Source organism: Harpia harpyja, chromosome 7, assembly GCF_026419915.1.
Source record: "Harpia harpyja isolate bHarHar1 chromosome 7, bHarHar1 primary haplotype, whole genome shotgun sequence".
Taxonomy (NCBI): domain Eukaryota; kingdom Metazoa; phylum Chordata; class Aves; order Accipitriformes; family Accipitridae; genus Harpia; species Harpia harpyja.
This window is the reverse complement of record NC_068946.1, coordinates 3624253-3643091: the sequence shown is the minus strand read 5'-3', so window position 1 is coordinate 3643091 and position 18839 is coordinate 3624253. Positions and strand designations below refer to the sequence as shown.

General features: G+C 43.7%; 1 protein-coding gene across 4 annotated transcripts in view; it reads left to right on the top strand.

Moving 5' to 3' along the window:
* Positions 1-15578, top strand: part of PUSL1 (pseudouridine synthase like 1) — a 30816-nt gene extending 15238 nt beyond the window's left edge. For all 4 annotated transcript variants that reach the window (XM_052791599.1, XM_052791598.1, XM_052791597.1 and 1 more), the window contains 5 exons: positions 2779-2928; positions 5191-5364; positions 10121-10175; positions 14213-14375; positions 15433-15578. In XM_052791599.1, coding sequence (XP_052647559.1) covers positions 2779-2928; positions 5191-5364; positions 10121-10175; positions 14213-14375; positions 15433-15464 — 574 coding nt within the window. In that variant the 3' untranslated portion in view covers positions 15465-15578. The remainder of the gene's footprint in view (positions 1-2778; positions 2929-5190; positions 5365-10120; positions 10176-14212; positions 14376-15432) is intronic.
* Positions 15579-18839: the final 3261 nt, after the last annotated feature.

The following is an 18839-nucleotide window of genomic DNA, read 5'->3' as shown; positions in this document are numbered from 1 at the left end:
TATGTATTGGCAGGTGATACCTTCTGATAGAATGCAATACAGTCCTGGTCAGTTAGAGAATTTGAGTTTATCAGGAAGCAGTCAGCTCTACTTCTCCTTCCTCCCTTGGGCTGAACCTTTTAAAAATGGTTCAGCTGCTTTCCATTAAGGAGCTTGGTGATGGGCATGAGTGTAAGCGTATTCAGCAACCATCCCTTCCCTCTGTAAATATTACTTTGCCAAGAAGAATTCTCTCTTAATGCTAAAGAGAAAACTCAGCACTTTCATGTGGTTGCAAGCAGGGGGTGATGGAGAGAGGGATCTTTGTGAGAACACATTATTGTTGATAGAGCTTGGAAGGGAAACAAGATTCCAAGCTGGCTGTCTGTATTATCAGCAATAATAACCTTCTTTGTAGCATGATGGGTCTCTTCTATCAACTGATATGTCTTTTAGATTTGCAAAGCATATTTGAAAGGATCTTGTCCACAAAGATCAGAGTGTATTTCATAGATGGGGTAACTTTAGGAGGACTTTGCTGTCCCTTAAGTAGGGATGGTAATACAGTAGACTCACACCTATGTCTGGTTTCAGTTTTGTAAGCGCACAATAAAAGCTGTCTGAATGACAACAAGACAGAGCTGGGATTGCTCCCACCTCCTGCAAGGTGGCATTTAGTTTCTGTTGTCAGTGGAGAGAGAAGGATGTACTTCTGGATGACATCTTTGTATCTGATACATTGCCATTTCTAGTTAGATGTCTTTGGGCTTTTTTTCCTTCAACCTCCTCTGAAATTCAGGCTCTGTTGAAAAGGTTAAGAATATCATAAGCTTTTATTTACCAATGGTCTTTCAAAAAGTGGGTTCTTAACAAGGCCTGAAATGTAGCTGCTGGAATAAATGCTGGGAAGACATTCCTAGCTGGAAAGAGTGTATGGTAGCAATTGCATCTGCTAGGAGAGGCAGGAGAGGATGCCTGCATTGAAGAATCATGTGAGCATAAATAGGCTTTTCTGAAAGAATCGCTCTATCAGAGGGAGTAAAAGGATGGTTATTTAATAAAAATCACATAAGCGTTAATGAGAGAAGCTCAAGATAGATGAAATGCTTGTGGAGGCATGTAGACAGAGGAAAATAAATGTAATAATTATGTTACTGTGTTTAGAAGAGGCTGGAGGTCCTAGGTTCAAACTCCGTTGCAGGCCTGAAGGATGTACTTTGCATTTCTACGGAGAGTTTATAGCAGTGGAGCAATCTCCTGGGCTTGTTACTGCAAATCTTTGTGGAGGCCTGTGGCTCAGCTTTAATTTCTTCTTCTCTGGTCTGAGCCTTTGCAGTCAAGGGATGTGAGCTAGAGGCACTTGAGCTGGCAAAAATCCCTGAAGCACCAGCCTTTTTAAAGTAAATAAATAGGTTTGTCTATTACTTGGGCTCAAATGATATCGTATTTTTTGGTTGCCCTGGGTCCCTTCTCCTCACTGTGCCAAACTCCAAAGACAGAAGGGGACACAGCAGGAGAAAAACTACCCTCTAAGGAGAGTTATCCTTGAAAGTAACACCTGCAGAGAGGTTACGCCTGTGTAATAGTGACTCCTTGCTGCATGCTCCCTGCAGTGGTGAGTAGGCAGTACTCTGGGATAAAGGAAAATCAAATCCAGTAAAAACTGCTGCTGACATTTTCAAATCAATGGTAATGCTTTGGGGGAGGTGTAGAAACACAGGGAAGCTCTGTTTTCTCCCTTGCAGAGAGAAGGGTGTTTTCCTCTCTGACAGCCTTCATACCCTCCCTCCTGGCTACCAAGCTGTCTGTGTTTGACGGTAATGGTGGCATTGGCTTAGAGAAACAAGGCAATTTCTCCCTGTTGCTTATAGAAGAAAACGGGGGAGTTTGGCTGCCTAGAAAGCTGCTTCTTGAGTTAACTGCCCAGAGTCAGTGGAAGACAAGTAGATGTGAACATTCCCAAAAGCCATTTTCTGCACATATGAAATGTGAGGGTTCCCAGGAGGTGTCCTGCATGCAGCATTCTGCTGTTTGCAGATGTTTTCAATCTAGGTGATGGTGGGATGCACCTTTATTTTCATTGCTGCAGCAAAGTCCTATTTGTCTTGGAAGTTGTGGGGGGAGGTGGGAGCGAAGTGACCTAGTTTCAACTATCTCCATCTGCTACAATGAGCTGCCTGTGACAGTGAGCACAGAGGTATCTGTTATTGGGGGAGTTCTTCCAACTCGCATTTGGGACCATGGTTCTGCAAAAGCAGAAGGGTACGGTGTTTGTAAGGTGTGCTCCTCAGCTGGAGATGGAGTCAGCTTGCATTGGGAAATTGCTGCCTCTTACCTTAAGCATGGCTAGGAACACAGGTGCCCTCAGCCAGATATGCAGTACAATTTGATGGGCTGGGTGAGGTGTTTGGTTTCACTGGGCAGCCAAGAACACGCGTGATCAGTTGCCATTTCTCAACTGAAGGACTTAGCCTCTTGTGATGGTGTGAGCATCCCCAAAACATGTTGATAGATGACCCAAACTCAGTTTCACTGTGTATTTGATGACAGGGGTGATGCCAAGGCTCTTCTGCCTTCTTCTAGTTGACAGATGCCTGTGGCAGCCTACAGTTGCAAATCCTTGATCACTGGTTAGCCATTGGCTGTCCAGAGAGAATGATATTTAATTAATTGTAAGTGCAGTTTCTCAAATAATCCATTGCATGTTTCAGTTCACATCTCTGTGGTGACCAGGCAAAAGTTTTTGAATTAGTGCATGACATCTTTCTCCATTTCACTCATTCTCTTCTGTCCTAACAGCATTTTGAATGCCTATCGAGTGACCAATAGCTTCCACGCACGCTTTTCCGCACTGTCAAGAACCTACATTTATCGTCTGTTGATAGGCTGCACTCATTATTCTGAAATACCAGTGTTCGAAAGGGATCTCTGCTGGGCTCCTGCGGGAGGGTAAGTGTGTTCCATTAAAGCTCCCTGGGGAGCTACCTCATCGATACTCTGGAAAGGGTTGGCTTTTGTGGGAAGCGAGGAGGGGTTAACTTCCACATGTGAGACCAGATTCCCCACTTGTATTGACAAGATTTCCCTGTTGAAATTGGTGCAGCTGCACTGAGTTATGTTCACTGAGACCTGAGACTTGCAGTTCTTTTTAATTGTACTGTCAGTTGTACCTGTGATAAACATGCTTAGCACTATTGAAATACTCAATGACTCTGGGTACAGTCCATCAACAACTTTGTGTCCCTCCCTATGGAAGTAATGAGCTTTTCCTCAGATGACCTTGCCAATTCATACAGCAAACCCATTTGGACAGCTGGCTGAAGGAACAGTGCTCTGATATGATGCAGACAGGCAGAAATGCATTGCGCAGCAGATCTGAGAGTTTTAGGTGTGACCATACAGGCAGGCAAGAATGAAGGCTGAGAATTCTTCCCCCCCCTGCCCCCAGTAGTCCTATTTCTGGTCGGGACTGCAAGTAAATCTGCGCGCTCATTCCCTGAGTGCTTGTGTGTTTGAATAGTGAGAGCCAATGACTCTGAGCAGCCCTACAATAACAAACCAGTCTATCTAGCTCAGTATTCACTTGTCGTCTTGGAGTAGCCACTGAGTCATAACGAATCAGTGCTTGTATATGCAAGGGAAGAAAACCAAATTCAATACCATTTAAAAAAAAAAACACAAACCAACCAAAAAAAAACCCCAAAACCAAAAAAACCATGATAAACAGTGGGTGAGGAAAAAACAAACAAAACCCAGAAGATAATTTGTTATTGTCCTTTTAGTTTATGTTGTACCGAGATAAACATACATACATTCAAGAAAACTGGAGTTTTCCACAATATAGAAAAACAGGTTTGTAGCCAGTTGTGGTTATTTTATCACCACTATTGGAATAAAAATTGTGGGTAATGGAAAAAATTGCATCTCAATTGTCGTAGCAGAGGAATGAAGATGACATTGTCCTAACATTAAATTGCTGACTTTGTTTTCTGTGGGCGGTGGAAGGGAAAAATAAATATAAAATTGTAAAATTAGACGTGATGTGCCTTACGTGCCTTAATCTCGGGCTTTACGAAATAGCATTTAGTTTAGTCCAGACACTGCAGTTAATTTTCTCAAATGGCAATACCACATAAAGGCTAGGGTGAGCATATTACAAATTCTGAATGGGAGGTGTCTTACTAAAAGGTGGGATATTTGGACTGCTGGTAGTGGAGAAGCTCCTAGTGTGTACACTACCGAGCACATCTGGTATATAAAACACATAATACACATTAAACTTCTGTAGGCATCTGAATTGCCTACTGGGTGTCATCAGTGCTTCTCAGTGTGACCAGGATTCTGTAAGTGCTAGTCATTTTTCTTGAACACAGTGAAAAAATGTAATGATGTTGGAGAATCTTCCATTTTTTGTTTGTTTGTTTTTCTTCAGAAACATTTTTACTTCTGTTGAGACCTGAAAAACTTAAGCCTTAGGTCATGTATACTTCCTCAGGCTTTTCTTAGGAGAAATGTACAAAAATGGAATAAAAATAAGCATCTGTTCAGCAAATATATCAGTAAATCTGTCTAAATTCCTTTGCTCGAGACTCTTTTGAACAGACCTAGATACTTCAAATGAAGAAATCTGAATGACACGCGACATTGAGTTTTACCCTTGGCCCTTTCTTCTCTATCTCCACCTTGGGTTTACACTGGCTTTGTGTCTGACAGTTTGCTCACTCGTTCCATTTCTGTTACTTCCTAATTTCATCTTCTGGCTGTTGCAAATCTAAGGTTTGGAAAACCATCACAGTGTTTGGTATTTTCTTACCTGGCAACATCTTTTTCAGTTTATAAGATCCAGATACTGCAAAGGATTTTGGTTCTCTTGCCCTATGCTCTAGCCAGCAAGTTGAATAAAGTTATTTGAATTAAACTGTTATAAGAAGCACAGCAGGATAAAGGTTTGTATAAAAGCATGTGCCTGCCAACCCTTCATCTAGCCTGGGGTTTTGAATACCTTCAGACCTCAGGTCACTTGGCATCTTGGTTTGTGGTTTGAGCCATTACAAGACGAACTCCATCTTGCAAAATGTGTTTCCACAACGCTGCAATGTTAAATCTGTGTACCAGGTTTAAACCTCTCATCAGTTAATTGGACTTTGACCCACCTAACATACTTGTCCCACCTGATGCTCCTTTCCTTATGCTCTGTGTGTTTAATTTCAGCTACCTGAATGTGCCTGCCATGCAGGATGCAGCACAGTTCCTGCTGGGAACCCACGACTTCAGCACCTTTCGCTCACTTAACTCTGAAACGCCTTTTCAGTCTCCAATCAGAACCATCATCCAGGCAGACATCCGACCTTCTTCTGGTTTTCTGTCCCATCACTATGAACACAGGTGAGAGCCTAGATACTCAGCTGAGGAGCTGCTCTGATCAGCTAGTGCTTACTTTGTCTGGAAAGCTGCTTTCCAGCACTGCTTTGAGAATTGACCTCCTGTTTGCTGTGCATTGCCTTCACAGTCCTGTGATGGTGTCAGCAGGGTTCTGCCTAGTGACAGCTTGGAAAGGACATTTCTTTCCCTCTCCTCCCCAATGTCCTCAGGGAGAAAGATGGGCAGGAACGAGGGCAGGGAAACTGGTCCAGTTTTTTGTACATTAAAAGGCAGGATGTTATAAACTGGTGTATGGAATCTGGCACAGAGTAATTCCTATGAGGTGCTTCCAGCATTTACTCTCATTTTGGTTGCTAAAGACCAGCTCTGCCAGAGGATGAGATTTTTTCCCCCCCCCCCACTGCTGTCCTAGCTTTGCCTAAAGGCTGCAAATAGAAGGAAAAAAAAACCCCACCCAACACCTAGGTCACTGCTGTAGCTATGCAGATCTGCTCAGTTCACACCAGTAACTCCTCCTGTCTTCCCAGGGGATGTTGTTGAAGGAAAGTCCAATATTCCTCAGTTGTTACATAAACAAAAGATTGTTGAGTGTCAGGTTCTTTCAGGACCAGGTCTTGCAAGTATTGAAATTAAGTGGCTGGATGTATTCTCTCTCTAGCACAAACTGATTTCCCCCCCCCCCCCCCGAAAGATCATGGGTATTTATCATCTGAACATGGCTTTTGCTTTCCTGCCGGCTTCTTTCACAGATACGTGGCTGTTGTGTTTCAGCTTGAAAGCAAACCTTGCTGTTGTCTGTCTCCAAACCACATTTGCCTGCTTTCTGGTTAGGAGAAAACCCTTTTCTTTGTAGTTTTCCCTGACAACCCTCCCATTAGATTTTAATATCTACTGAGCTGTCTGTAACAATAAGTGCCGTGCTCCAAGCTTTGGTAGAACCTCGCTGCAGTTTGCAAATAGCCCACTGTTTCTTTCCCCGTGTCTTAGAATGGTGTATTTTGCCAGCAGTAGTGTAAGATAAAAACTGAAAGGGAGCTGAAAAAACAGAGAGATCTGTATGCTCTGAGTAACACTGGTCTTTCAGTTCCTCCCATCTTCTCTGATTCCTGCTTTTCCTGCTCAGTGTTGGTGCCTATCAATACACAGCCATGTTAACAGGGTCACGCAGTTGGGTATGGCACTTCCACGCGCAAAGACATGGGCAGTTAGTGCCAGATGTAAATGCTTACTTCCCACCTTCCTGCAGCTAAGAAACACCATTCCCATGGGAAAAGGAAGGCTGGAGGGGAAAATAGGTGCTGTCATGTGGCTGCATTCCTGTTGTTTATTATTGGGTTGCCATTGTTGAGTGGAGAGCTTGGCTTCTCTCCGTCAAGTGTGGTTATGCTTAGGGACACAAGTAACAGTGAAATGCTTCATCCACAAGATTATCTTGTCCTTTATGAGGAGTAGCATTTTAAGTGGCAGAGTCTTGAGCTAACCTGAAAATAACTGTTAATAGTCTTGTGGAGATCACCTGTAAGTGTATACGGACCAGGTTACCTTCCAAATCCAGACCTGCTGTTGTCAGTTGACTGATCTAAGATTTAATACGAGTCCGCTCTTCTTTTTACATCTTTGATTTTAATGTAAAAAAGGGAACTTGTCATTCTTTGCATAACTTGCTGCATAAACCCATCCCACATGAGGCCAAAAACAGCTCATGAGAGAGAGGGCAAACCTAAAAACTGGATCAAAAGCATCAAGCTAGTTGCTGATGGAATATTTTTGCTTTTGGCAACACAGGCAGCCAAACTTGTGTTTTATAGTGAGTCATTTTTATAATGTGTCGATATTAATTGATTTAATGAATATTTAGGCTGAAGGGGATGGCTTTGAGAAGCCTAGTTTCCATGCATCAAAATGGCATTTAACTCTCTTAGAATATGTTGTTAGTAATAATCATGACCATGAGTTTTCTGATCTAGAGAAAAAAGTTGTGGGGTTTGGGTCTTTGTGACAGGCTAGGTGGTGTTGGGGGGTTTGTTTGTTTGTTTGGGTTTTTTTAATTACAGTGTCCTAGTTAGGGAGAGTTCTACAGATTAAAACTATGGGAACAGTTGCAGTCATGGAGCTTAGTGTTTGTTTGCCCATTTTGCAAATAAGACAGCAAATATGCCTGAAGTGCACGTGTATTTCTTCACTGCAGTAGCAGGATGAACTGTTCCTGCAGTGAAAGGGCTGGGATAGCAGTGAAAGCTTATAAATAGATTTTTTGTGAATTTTTTTTTCTAGCCTAATCTGAGGAGGTTTATTTTCTGTTTCAGAGGGAGGAATCTGTAGAATGATAAACCATGGTCTCTTAGTCAAATAATGCAGCTTTTCTTTCTCATTCTTTCCTTCCTTTCTGAACTTAAACCAATCTTCTGAATTGACTGTTTGTCTGTTTAAAAGGCTAACTGTTAAAATGATTCCTTCCATCAAACTCAGTTGCTCAGCAACAGTGGAAGTGGAGTTAGTGTCCCATCCATACAAAATGCTTTTGAACGCTAAGTAAGGATGTGTTCATAGACTTAGCCCCATCACTTATTCCTAAGGAGTGATGGCTCTGTCACCTGTTTTCGAGCAGAATATGTATTAGTCATTGCAAGGTGCTGGCTTCTGCTGCCAAGTGGAAAGAGACAGCTGGATTTTTTTGCTGGTAAGCAAAATCATCTGTGAGGTTGACAAGAAACACAAAGTTTCCCTCTTAAAGAAAATTACCTTGCTTGCTTTCAGAGTCTACAAGATACTTCTCCTGAGTATTTCGACCCATCTTTTGTAGCTTAATATATCTTGTCAAGATAACTGAGACAGGAGGAGAATCCTGGCTAAAGAAGGTGCATGCAATTTGATGAGAGTGGGATTTGTCCCCATTTGAAAAAATTGTCTCTTGTGCTTTACTAAAGAGCTGAGCTGAATTATGACCTCGATGTGCTGGGTATTTGTGCATGTGTGTAGCAACACACATGTCTATGCCATGTGCATTGAGCTGGGGCGAGAGCAGACTGTATGTAAGTGATAGAAAGATTGTCATTTCCTGACATAAAGAGGAATCCGGGGGCAGGAGCTGCCTTTGCATATGCCAACATACACGACAGGGAGGGCTAAAAGCAGTGATTTATCTGTAAATCCAGTGAGAAAACAGCTTGTGGCTGCTCCCTACAATGACTGTTTCACGGTTTCTCTTCCTGCTAGCCCTGCCCTGATGGCCTGCGTGGGCCTGTGAATCACGATGTCCCTTCTTCACCTTTCTTCTATGGCTCGCAAGAGCTGTCTCCTCTCCCAGGGAATGGGCAGCCCCTTCCTTGATATTCAGGTTTTCCAGCAAACCCAGCCTGTCCGTCTGAACCCTCCAGACAAATATGTTGGAGCTGTGCTTTTCTCACAGCTGATTCAAATCTCCATAGCCCTTTGCTACCTGGTTACTGGGCTCATTGCAGGGGAGGAGAGGAGAGGGTTTGCATGTAAATATCTGCTTTTCTGGATTATGCAAGGTAAGCTCTGCCTCTTTTTGCTGTAGGAATGCTATGGGATATACGGAGCACTTATAAACTGTTAGTGAGTTTGTTTAGTTTTTATTGTTATGTTATTGTTGCTTTTATCAAAGTGACTTCTAGGATTGCTTGGTAGCATGGAAGTTTGGGGATGCAGTTCCTGAAGTGAAAACCTGCTCATTTTTGTGCTAAGTTGGCATATCTGATGTATGATACCCATGTGTGAGTTTGTTTTTATATATATCTAATGTGCATATCAGATTTTTTTTTTTTTATTTGTAGGAAGGAAATGTGCATATAGGTTCTTCCCCACAGGACTATTCCTGAGAATGGGTTTGCTTTGGGTTTTAGTGTTAGAGCTGGTACTTGGAACATCAGCAAAAACATAAAAATATTTAAAAAGCAACTTGTAAAGATGTAGCAGAGGATGCGAGTGTCAGTGAAGTGTTGGAATAGTTAGCCTCAGTAGAGTTCTGATAAGGAATATTGGTTACTACAATAAAACTTTCTGGAAAATGGTATCTAAACGAACAGACAGATTTGGTGAGGGGAAAGGATGTCTTTTTGCTTAGTAGCATCCATCCATCCCCAAATATGCATCTGCCGTTTCCTGCTCTGCTCACTCTTAGCCTGGAGTGCTTCCTTGTCTGCCATTACCTGTGTTCTGATGCTGCAGCTGAATTCCTCGGGCATGTCTGTGTCCTGACTTGCTTGTCCTGGCCTTTCCAGTAGCATGTGAATGTTGCAGCAGGCATTGCAGTGTGTTGAAATTCATTCTGCAAAGCCTCTAAGGACCACGTGATTCTCTCAAGCCAGCTCCAAATGAAATGGTAGAGTTGCTTTGCTATGGTTGGTTGTTTCTTCCTTTCTCCAGGAGGCATCGGACTGTATTCCTCAAATTAGTAGTACCTTACCAGACTGCTGAGTTGCACCTCGTTTTATGTTGCCCTTTCCCTTTTATTTGAATGGTTATTTACTTAGGTGTAAGGCAAAAGGAAGATCGTGCCCTGTAAAACTAGGTACATACAAAACAGGCAGGAATTGTTTTACCCTGGAAAATGTCTGCATCTGAGTAGCAAATGAGCAGTCTGGTGTTTGAAAGCTCATGATGCTGTTTCAGGTTAATTGGGGGCTGTGCAGCTTCTTACTCATTCCACTCGCATTCATCTGTGATATATACTTCTGTGGGTAAAAGAGCCATTTGAAATGTGATTTTAAACACTTTTTTTTGTTCCTTTCTTTAGGGGACTGGAGTTTTGGGAGTTGAAGTTCAGGAGCCGATCATTTCTTTACCGACAGGTACTGTTTGGCGCTGTGTTCAGCGCACGCTTTGCCTCCAAAAATCAAAGTGCTGCTATCACTGCAACTATTGATCAGTTTAGCAATGTTGCGTCCTTGCATAGTGCCATCTGTGTTGCAGAGCTGGTGTTACAGCTGCGTGATACACACAGGGACCTAGCGTCAGAGAGGAAAGGTTCTGTATTCTTTGTTTGATCCAGTAGAACCAGAATCTCTTAAGTTTGTGTCTAAAATGTATGTCCAAAGTCACAGAATCGTGTGGGAGGATGGAAAGTTTTGTTTTCCACAATCTTTGTCCTTGCAGTCTGAGTGGTAAAAACCAACAGACATATGTTCTTGCTCTGCTGAATGGCACTGGGCCCAGCAAAGACTGCCTGGAATTTTACTTTCTGGCTTTGGAGCATGAAGTAATTCTCAGTGTTGCACAAAGGAGAGATGGGAAGACCTGATTCAGCTATGCAGGCATAACTGCAGGATCTTTTCCCTCTGCCATGCTGTCTAGCCTCCACTGGGTTTTCTTTGAAATAACTCCAGTGGGGTTTTTGCTGCTATCCTCAGGGGAGACAGCTCTCTCCACAACTTAATGGATCACCTCATTAGGAAAGAGTTGGCTGTTCTCAGTCTGTCTATCCTGGCCATGGTCGCACTGGAGATAGAGAACAGGCAAGAAAGGGCTTGTTTTTTGGAGGAGAGAGGGGGTGTTTTGTGGGAACAGCAAGCAGCTATTTGTTATTCTGTTTTGACAAACCAAATTTGTTTTTATCCTGTGCCAAGTAATGCTCTGTAAGCTCACTGACAGTGGGTGTCTGGATATGAGCAAGGGAAGAACAACATGCTTGAGAAGGGCTTGATATACAGCAGGGATTTGCTTCATCAGATGCTCTTGTGACAAGGAGAAAATGCTGGTAACCCATTTAGTGCATTAGAACAGAAATGCTACTTAGTGACGTTGTGCAGAGAGAACAGTTACCCTAATACTCAGCTCAGCCTAATGCCCTGCCTGAACCTTGTTCACAGCAGCTGCCTTACAGCGAAGTGGCAGGCAGTAGTGAAGCAGGAACAGGCTGTATGCGCTGAACATGCACTCTTCTACCTGAGCATCTTCTTCTGCCCTCCATCATAAAGAGGAGACTAGGCTAGATGGACCTCATATCTCGTATAGCTGCTATGATAAGTATTGACATCTGGATGTTTTTATTAGAGAAAAGGCTTGAACAGCCCCAGAAGCTGTATGTATTTATTTTTGTGGAACAGCATGCAGAAGGGGGGAGACACCAAGCACATGGCTATTTCAGATGCGTACCATTAGTCTGCATTTACACTAGCTAACTCCAAGTGTGGAGACATCAAAGCTAAAGTCACAGCATACAATGACCTCTAGTGAGGGATGGATAAAATAACATATGCCAAGGATCTGTGCTGCTTTTCTGTGCCATCTGCTTAAAGGCAGGCTCTTGGCACTCCACAGTGCAGTTTAAGATCAGAGCGCATAAGGAGAGACAGTGCTTGCCTTTGGATAAATATATCTTGCTTGTTAGACCTTTCTTCTTAATGGTAATAAACATGATCAGGTTGCTTAGTGGGCTTTGGTTTATTCTTTTGTAAATGTTAATAGATCAGAAACTTGACCAATGCTTCATCACAGCACTACATTTAAGTTTTTGGAGAGCTTGGTGTGCTTTGAAAGGTCATGAATAGAATGAATGTTTATTTAGGCCAAATGACTAATCATGCCTGCACCAGTGGGGATGTGTTCTGGCAGCAGCATGAGAAGGTGAATCAGACAGGACAGTGTCTGCTTGACCAGTTTCCCCCACATGGGCTGGTACTGCTGTTGCCTGTAAAGTTTGAGACTGGAGGACAGTTCTTCCAGTGTGGACAGAGAAGAGTGACTAGGAAATGGTGAAAGTGCAGTGGCTTAGGATCAGCCCGTGGCAAGGGCTGGGTTTCAGTGCGGCTCCTCTATGTCAGATAAGACTCAGGCCCAGAAAATCTGTGGCATGTTCCCTTAGGCCGTGTGAGCTCTCCTGTGAAAATGAGTATAGGCAAGCCCAAGCAAAGTGCTGGCAGCTTCTGGAAGGGGGTTCAGCTCCTGCCTCGCTGGACACCACCAAGCTGGTTAAGTTCATTGCATTGTGCTGTTTCTTTCCCCTCGGAGAGGCATTTCTCGCAATGTGACTGTTCACACAAGCCTGTTTTCTCCAGGAGCACTGAGACAGGGCCTAGCTTTCCTTGAGGTTTATCTCTTGCTGAACAAAAAGCCTGAAAAGGACAGCCCTTCTCTGTTTCGTCCTTTGCTTCCCCAGGGAAATAGGTGTTTCCCTGAACCATCCCCAGATGTTTCTTGCTCAAGCTTTCTTGATGCCTATGGGAAGCAGGTAATCGCCTGTATACTAGTCTCTGGATAAAAGTCTCTCTAAGAGTGCCTTGCTGAGAGTACTTCTGGCACGAGTTGAGGGGCTCTTACTTGTCAGTTATTCCTCAACAGCAGCTTCATGCGGCTGCCTTGACATAAGAAGTACCAGGAAGATTAGTGGCAGTACTCTGCCTTCAGAAGGATGCCTTCAGCTCGTGAAAGGGGTGGAGAGAAATTTAGCCACCACACAGGGATGTAAGAGATAGCTAGCTGTAGGAAACTAGCTTTTGGTGTGCAGGTGTCGTTGGCAGATACAAGTCTTGGTCCTCCTGGAACAGCATGTCTTCTAGGGATATAGAAGGAAAGAGTGCCCTTTAGCCAAAGGGATGCTGAAGTGTGAGGGGTGTTTACACAGGAGGTGAGCGTTGTGGTGTGAAATTTGTGCTAACTAGGTCTGGAATTGCTGAGTGTGGAGGGGAGGGAAGGGAAGTTGACATGCAGAGGTGTTTAAAATATCAGTTTGCTGCACTGGGTGGGTGTTGTCTTATGGGCTGTCCTGCTTAGGTTTTTTTTTCCTCTTACTTTTTGGCTTTCTGAAAGAGAAGCAAGCCCCTACATAGTCCCCCACGCGCAAACAGTGTTGCTTATGTATTAAGAACCACCCGTGAGCTCAGCTCTCCCAGCAAGCATGTGAGCTTCCTGCCACAGACGGACGTGTGGGTGCTGCTGTTGTTTCTGAAACGGAAACCATCCTCTGCTCAGCTTGCTTCCCACGTGTGATGAGACCAAGCCTTGCTCCTAGGCAGTGTTGTGTAGCTGGAGGTCATTATATTACAGGTCCTCATCTCATTCTTACTAATGCCTTTAGTTGTAGGGAGGGAAGACTTAAAGGAAGCAAGGTAATTTTGCTAGTTCTTTTCCCTTCCCTACCACCAGCTTCGGTCACTAGAAGATGCTGTGCCTTTGCGCATTGCAGACAAGCTTAGCTGCTGCATGTTGTCATGTCACCTCAATCAGTGCAGAACCTAGGCAGCCCTTGGAATCCCTGCTAAAAGTGGAAAGAACACCTTTCCTCCGTAGGCTGTGGGGTGACTGTGACTGCTGGGGCGTGCTCGGGGACTAAGGGAGTACGATCTTTCCGAAGAAATAAAGTGAGCACTAGAAATGCTCCCTGAAGGTATGTGATACCAAAGGCATACAAGGGGCAGCCAGGACTGGCTTGAACCCTCATGAGTGAGTCTGGGGCATGACTTGGGATACTTCAGTGGCACCTAAAACAAGGGTCAAAGCATTCTTTATGTGGGGAGATGCTTGCTTCTTTCTTAATACCCAGCTGGACTAGGAGCAAAGCGCATGGCACCGATGGTACTAGGAACCGATGGTACTAGGAGCGGTAGAGCAACACCAGAAATTAGGCTTTCTAGGAACTATGGGTTTAATAATAATGATGTACCTATGTTCAGGAGCAGACTTATATTAAGGAATCATGGTGATATCGTTCCTTCCCGACTGACAGGCACTGAACTCTCTGATTAGGTTTCTAGCTTGACTTGCCATCAGTGGTAACTGAGGGCTGCTGTAATACTGGTGATAGCACAAGTGTAGGACTCTGGACAGAATTTCCTAACCTCTTTAAGTTTTTACAAGGGCAGCTCCTAAGCTGTGTTCTCTGGTTTTCCAGGTCCGAAGAATGGTTGGGGCTTTAGTTGCAGTCGGCCAGGGAAAGTTAACGCCTCTTCATATAAAGAAGTTACTGGAGATAAAAGATGCACGGGCTTTTCCACCAAATGCCATGGCTCCGCCATCTGGACTCTTTCTAAAATCAGTGGAATATGATGAAGCAGGTAGGTGAATGCAGGGAATGGCGTTCTTTTTGTAGGAGTCAGATCTAATACTGAAGGGAGCAGTAACATCCACAGTCTTCCCTTATGTGCCGTCTGACCTATGGCTCACAGTGTTATTCATTGACACCCACATCACAGTGAATGCTCTGGACTGTAGAGGTGTTTACAGCAGTTGCTATGGAAAAAAATTGTGTATTTTGTTTTTTTCCTAGTAGATTTCCTCCTCTTACTTGCAGGGTAGTAAAAGAGAAGTTGTGTTGACAATGACTTTGAGATCTCACATGAATGATACTTTCAGTTCTCATAAATGCTTGTTCTGTCCCTGACCATGTTTAAAGACCAAATTGTCTGTGGTATCTAGGTGTCTACAGATCCACTTCTGTTTCCTCGCTTCTCCCTTGGTATTTATGAGAGGATTGTACAGACTGGAGAACAGATCATCCTTTTGCTTATATGATGGCTCTCTTAATTTAACAGCATCTCATCTAAACTATTGAAGTTTTCTAGCTTAGGAAAAAAAAAAGGGGGGGGTGGCAAATTTGCAGAAGATAGCAAATGGATGTCATGGAATTTTGACATCCCTGCTAGGAATAGCAGGTATTTAAAGCTGCAAGGATTAATCTGTCTCTGATTAATCCAGCACTCGTGAAATGTGGATACAGAGGACTTTGCACCACACTGCAGACCTTCTCCAGGCTGCCTTGTCTCAGCCAGACCACAGACTTCCTACAGGTGGGCTTAGAGCATGCTCTCCTGTGCAGCAGCAGTGCACACACTGGGGCTTGAAGAAGACAGAAGGGAAAGGGAAGCAACAAAGAGCAGTGCAAGGAGCTTGAATGTAGTTCTGAGCACTTGGCATAGCCTTGAAAAGGCAGCTGCTGCTTCCTGGTGCTGGCCCTCTCCAATGGTGCTTTTTCTGATAGTGCTGGCTGTGGAGCTGTCTGTGCCAGTGGGGAGGGAGCCCAGGTGGGAAATGAAGACCACAGATTAAATGCTTTCAGGTGGTTTCAGTGCCATCTTTTTCCCTAATTCAGTGTTTTCTTTTTTTTCCTCTCAGATTTGGATGCTACGGTTGGCCCAGGAGAATAGCAGCTCTGTGAGATACAGCCATGTCTGAAAGGACTGTTGTGGATATGTGATGGAGGTTTGCCAAGCGCGCTACACAATAAGCGGTCTTGTCTCAATAAAAATCATTGACTCTGACTGTAGGCATCTTCCTACCATTTGTTCTTGACATCTGAGACTGCCAAGGGGAAAAGAAGAACTCCGTGCTGCTTTCGGATAACTGCTTTTTCTTCTGAAATTCTGGTGCCTGTCTCAAACAGGAGAAGGAAGGAGTGGGGCTTGGGTTTTTTGGTGTTTGGTGGGTTTGGTTTTTTCCTTCTGTGGTGTGTGTGGGAGGGATACAGGCTTAGAACGGGGGAGAATGTAGCATTTCCTCTCTGCCCCTCTCCTCTGTAACCTTGCCTCTGTGCAACATAGTGCAAGGGACAACTGTTACTCTTTGATGCAGTGACTTACAGAAACAGGCTTTGAAAGTACTCGCCATTTCCTCTCCTCATCAACAGTCACTCTCTTACTGAACTATATTGCCTTTTACATTATCCTGTTCCCTGGTACAAAGTCATGTCTGTTGCACTTATCATGTGGCATATTACAGAGCAAAGTTCCTTTGAGGTCACTTAAAACCTGTTTTAATGGTCACAGCCTGGGCTAGTAGCACAGGAACAACTGTATGAGTGAGTCAGCCTAATCATGAAATGAAGCACTTTTGGCAGTGGAGGCTCTGTGGTGGCTGCCCCACTGTTGCTGGGCCCCCATTTGCTTGTTGCTGCCTTCTGCTCTTCCATAGTTGTTGGTGCAGCGGTGCTGCAGAGCATGCTAGTCTGTCAGTGATCTAAGGGTGTGTGAATCGTAGTGCAGAGCAGGGAGCAGAGAACTCTTTTTTTATTTATTTTTTTGTTTTTAAATGACACTAATCTCAGGTTTTGCCTGCTTGCCCAATCAATAAAATACACATTGGGTGACTTCTGGGGTTTTTTTCTCATGAATGACACCAGAATCTCTGTCTGTTTTGGTTATAAAATCGTCGTTAGAGTGCCAGGTTACAGCAAGGAGGATGAAAATTTTGATTTCTGAAGTTCACAGAAGAAACAATACCTAGTTTAAACACTGCTGCAGTGGAAGTAATGTCCAGCTGAGATGGCTGGTACCACCATAATTAATCTCCCCTTTGTCTGTGAGAGTAGGAGAAGAATTACAGACAAAGCCAGTTTCTCAGAGCAGACAGCTGACTTGATCTGGTACGAGGATGTTCGTTTGTTTTTTTTTTTTTTATGTGGCAATTCAAAGTGATATAGACTGTTGCATTCAGATAAATAAAGGAAGAATCTTCATAGCCTCTTGAGAGACTGTGGAGTTTCTAATCTCTGTTTGCATGGTGGAGAGCCACAAGGTAGGCAGAGGGGGAGGCAGCAGTGCTTTTTCACCTCTCTTAAGGCCACCCTTGCCTTTGGCTGTGGGGATCGAGTTAGTGAGTGGTTCTGATACAGAATATGAGGACAGCCCATTTCTGGATGTCCCCTCATGAGAAGTGATACATCTCTTCCCCACTCTGTTCCAGGTAGCGGTTTTGCTAGAGACCTACTTTTGACAGCATGGGAAGGCAAGGCAAGATACTTCTGGTTACTTCCCATGGAGCATGCTGACTGCTAGCTGCTTTGTTCCTTCAGGGACTCATTCCCAAAGAAGACGACAGAACTTTGGAGGAGTCCTGGGTCTCTACCATGGAAAAGGAGAGTTGAAGCTGCTGTGTTGCTAGTGTGGTACCTGTTTGTGCTTTTCTGGTACAGCCTTGCTGGATAAGTACCCAGAGGTAGGGATACTGTAACATGCTGCAGTGATTTTTTTTTTTTTTTTTTTTCAACACAAGCAAAAAAAAAGTCTTGTCATCTGTGTTCCAAACCATAACGTGCCCATATGTTTTTGGGCAGCGGTTTGCCTGACGGGCAACGGCAGCAAAGTCTTGCTCTTCCTCCCTTTGAGGAGAAGTGAGAGTGCAGCTACAGGCCTATTTCAAAGTGTCTCGGACTGAAGCACTGGTACTTGGTTCCAGAGGGGCAAGTCTTGCTCTGCAGACTGCTGGGACTGGAGGGCAGGGCAGGCTGGAGGTGATCAAGGGTGGCTTTGGGTGGGAGCATCGTGCCTCCCTCGTGCAGTAGATACATGGAGAGAATTAAAGCGTGCACTAGTGCTGGCTGTGTGCTGTGCGCTCTCCCCAGTTCTGGTGGGGGGACCCTTCGCTAGTGGGGCAAGTGCTTTGTCTTGGATCTGAGCGACAGCTTTTCATCTTCACTTCCTGTGGTTTCTCTCTGTAGAACAGTGTGGGAGAGCTCTGCAGTGTGTCTTACAGGGCAGTTTGCTCTGGTCTTAAAACTGTGCAGAAGAGCTTAGCAGTGATCTCGTAGTTGTGAGGACTCTTTGGAGAGGCCAGTGTACTCATCTGCAGCTTTTGCATGAGATGATGATCTGAGCTCTGGTAAGTTAACTGTCTAACCAAATTTATTATGAGTCTTTACAGGACAGAAAACCGAACCAAATACTAATGCTGTTTGGGTGTTAATCAAGCTAACTGCTACTGCAGGCTCAGGTATCACTTTTTTTTTTTTAATAGTCACAGTGCAAAAATACCTGCTATTGATGTTTCTGCAAATGTTTCCCAACTTCTGGTTACAATAAAAACTTATCGCATTGATGGGCTTGTTATCAAATCCAGTAACTGAGCAACCCAGGTTCAGCTATCCAGGCAGTAGTCTAGAAGTAGGCTAACTGGCTAACTCTGCAGTTAGCACAAAGTACTATTGTGGGTTTTTGCTTTGTTTTTTAAATCCCAGAGCAACTGTTAAAAAGAACCTAAAGACATCTAATTAAAGAACATGCTCTCTTAGCATCATAAAATGTACCGTCAGTAGAGAACTTCTGTACAAACTCCTAGTCTGAATAATTTTTTTGATCTCCATCATTAACCTTGTTACTTTCTATCAATGAGTATTTAGCATTCTTTTCCTTCCTATGTTGTTGCATTACTAATTTGTTTCAGTTGATTCAGTTTGGACATCTGATACATGGGGAGATCTGTCTTTCTGATTGTTTGATAGTGATGCTTTAAAACTAAAACCAGAAAAACCTCACACCTGACTAGAGTTCAAAGACTCAAGCTTGGTTTTATATGAAAACATTTCTAATAGTTTAATGAACTCAAAATCCAGTGGAAACTTTGATGTATGCTTTTCTGTGTTTTTGTTAATCAAATAACTTTGTACAGAAACAGAAGTTCAGTGGTGCTTTTTGGTTCTGGAAGAAATAACAGCCCTCCCCCCAAAAAAGAAAACCCAAACCAAAAAAACCCACCCCGAAACAAAACAACTCTGGGGAAGCAAAGCTGAATCTGGAATTTGTTCAGAC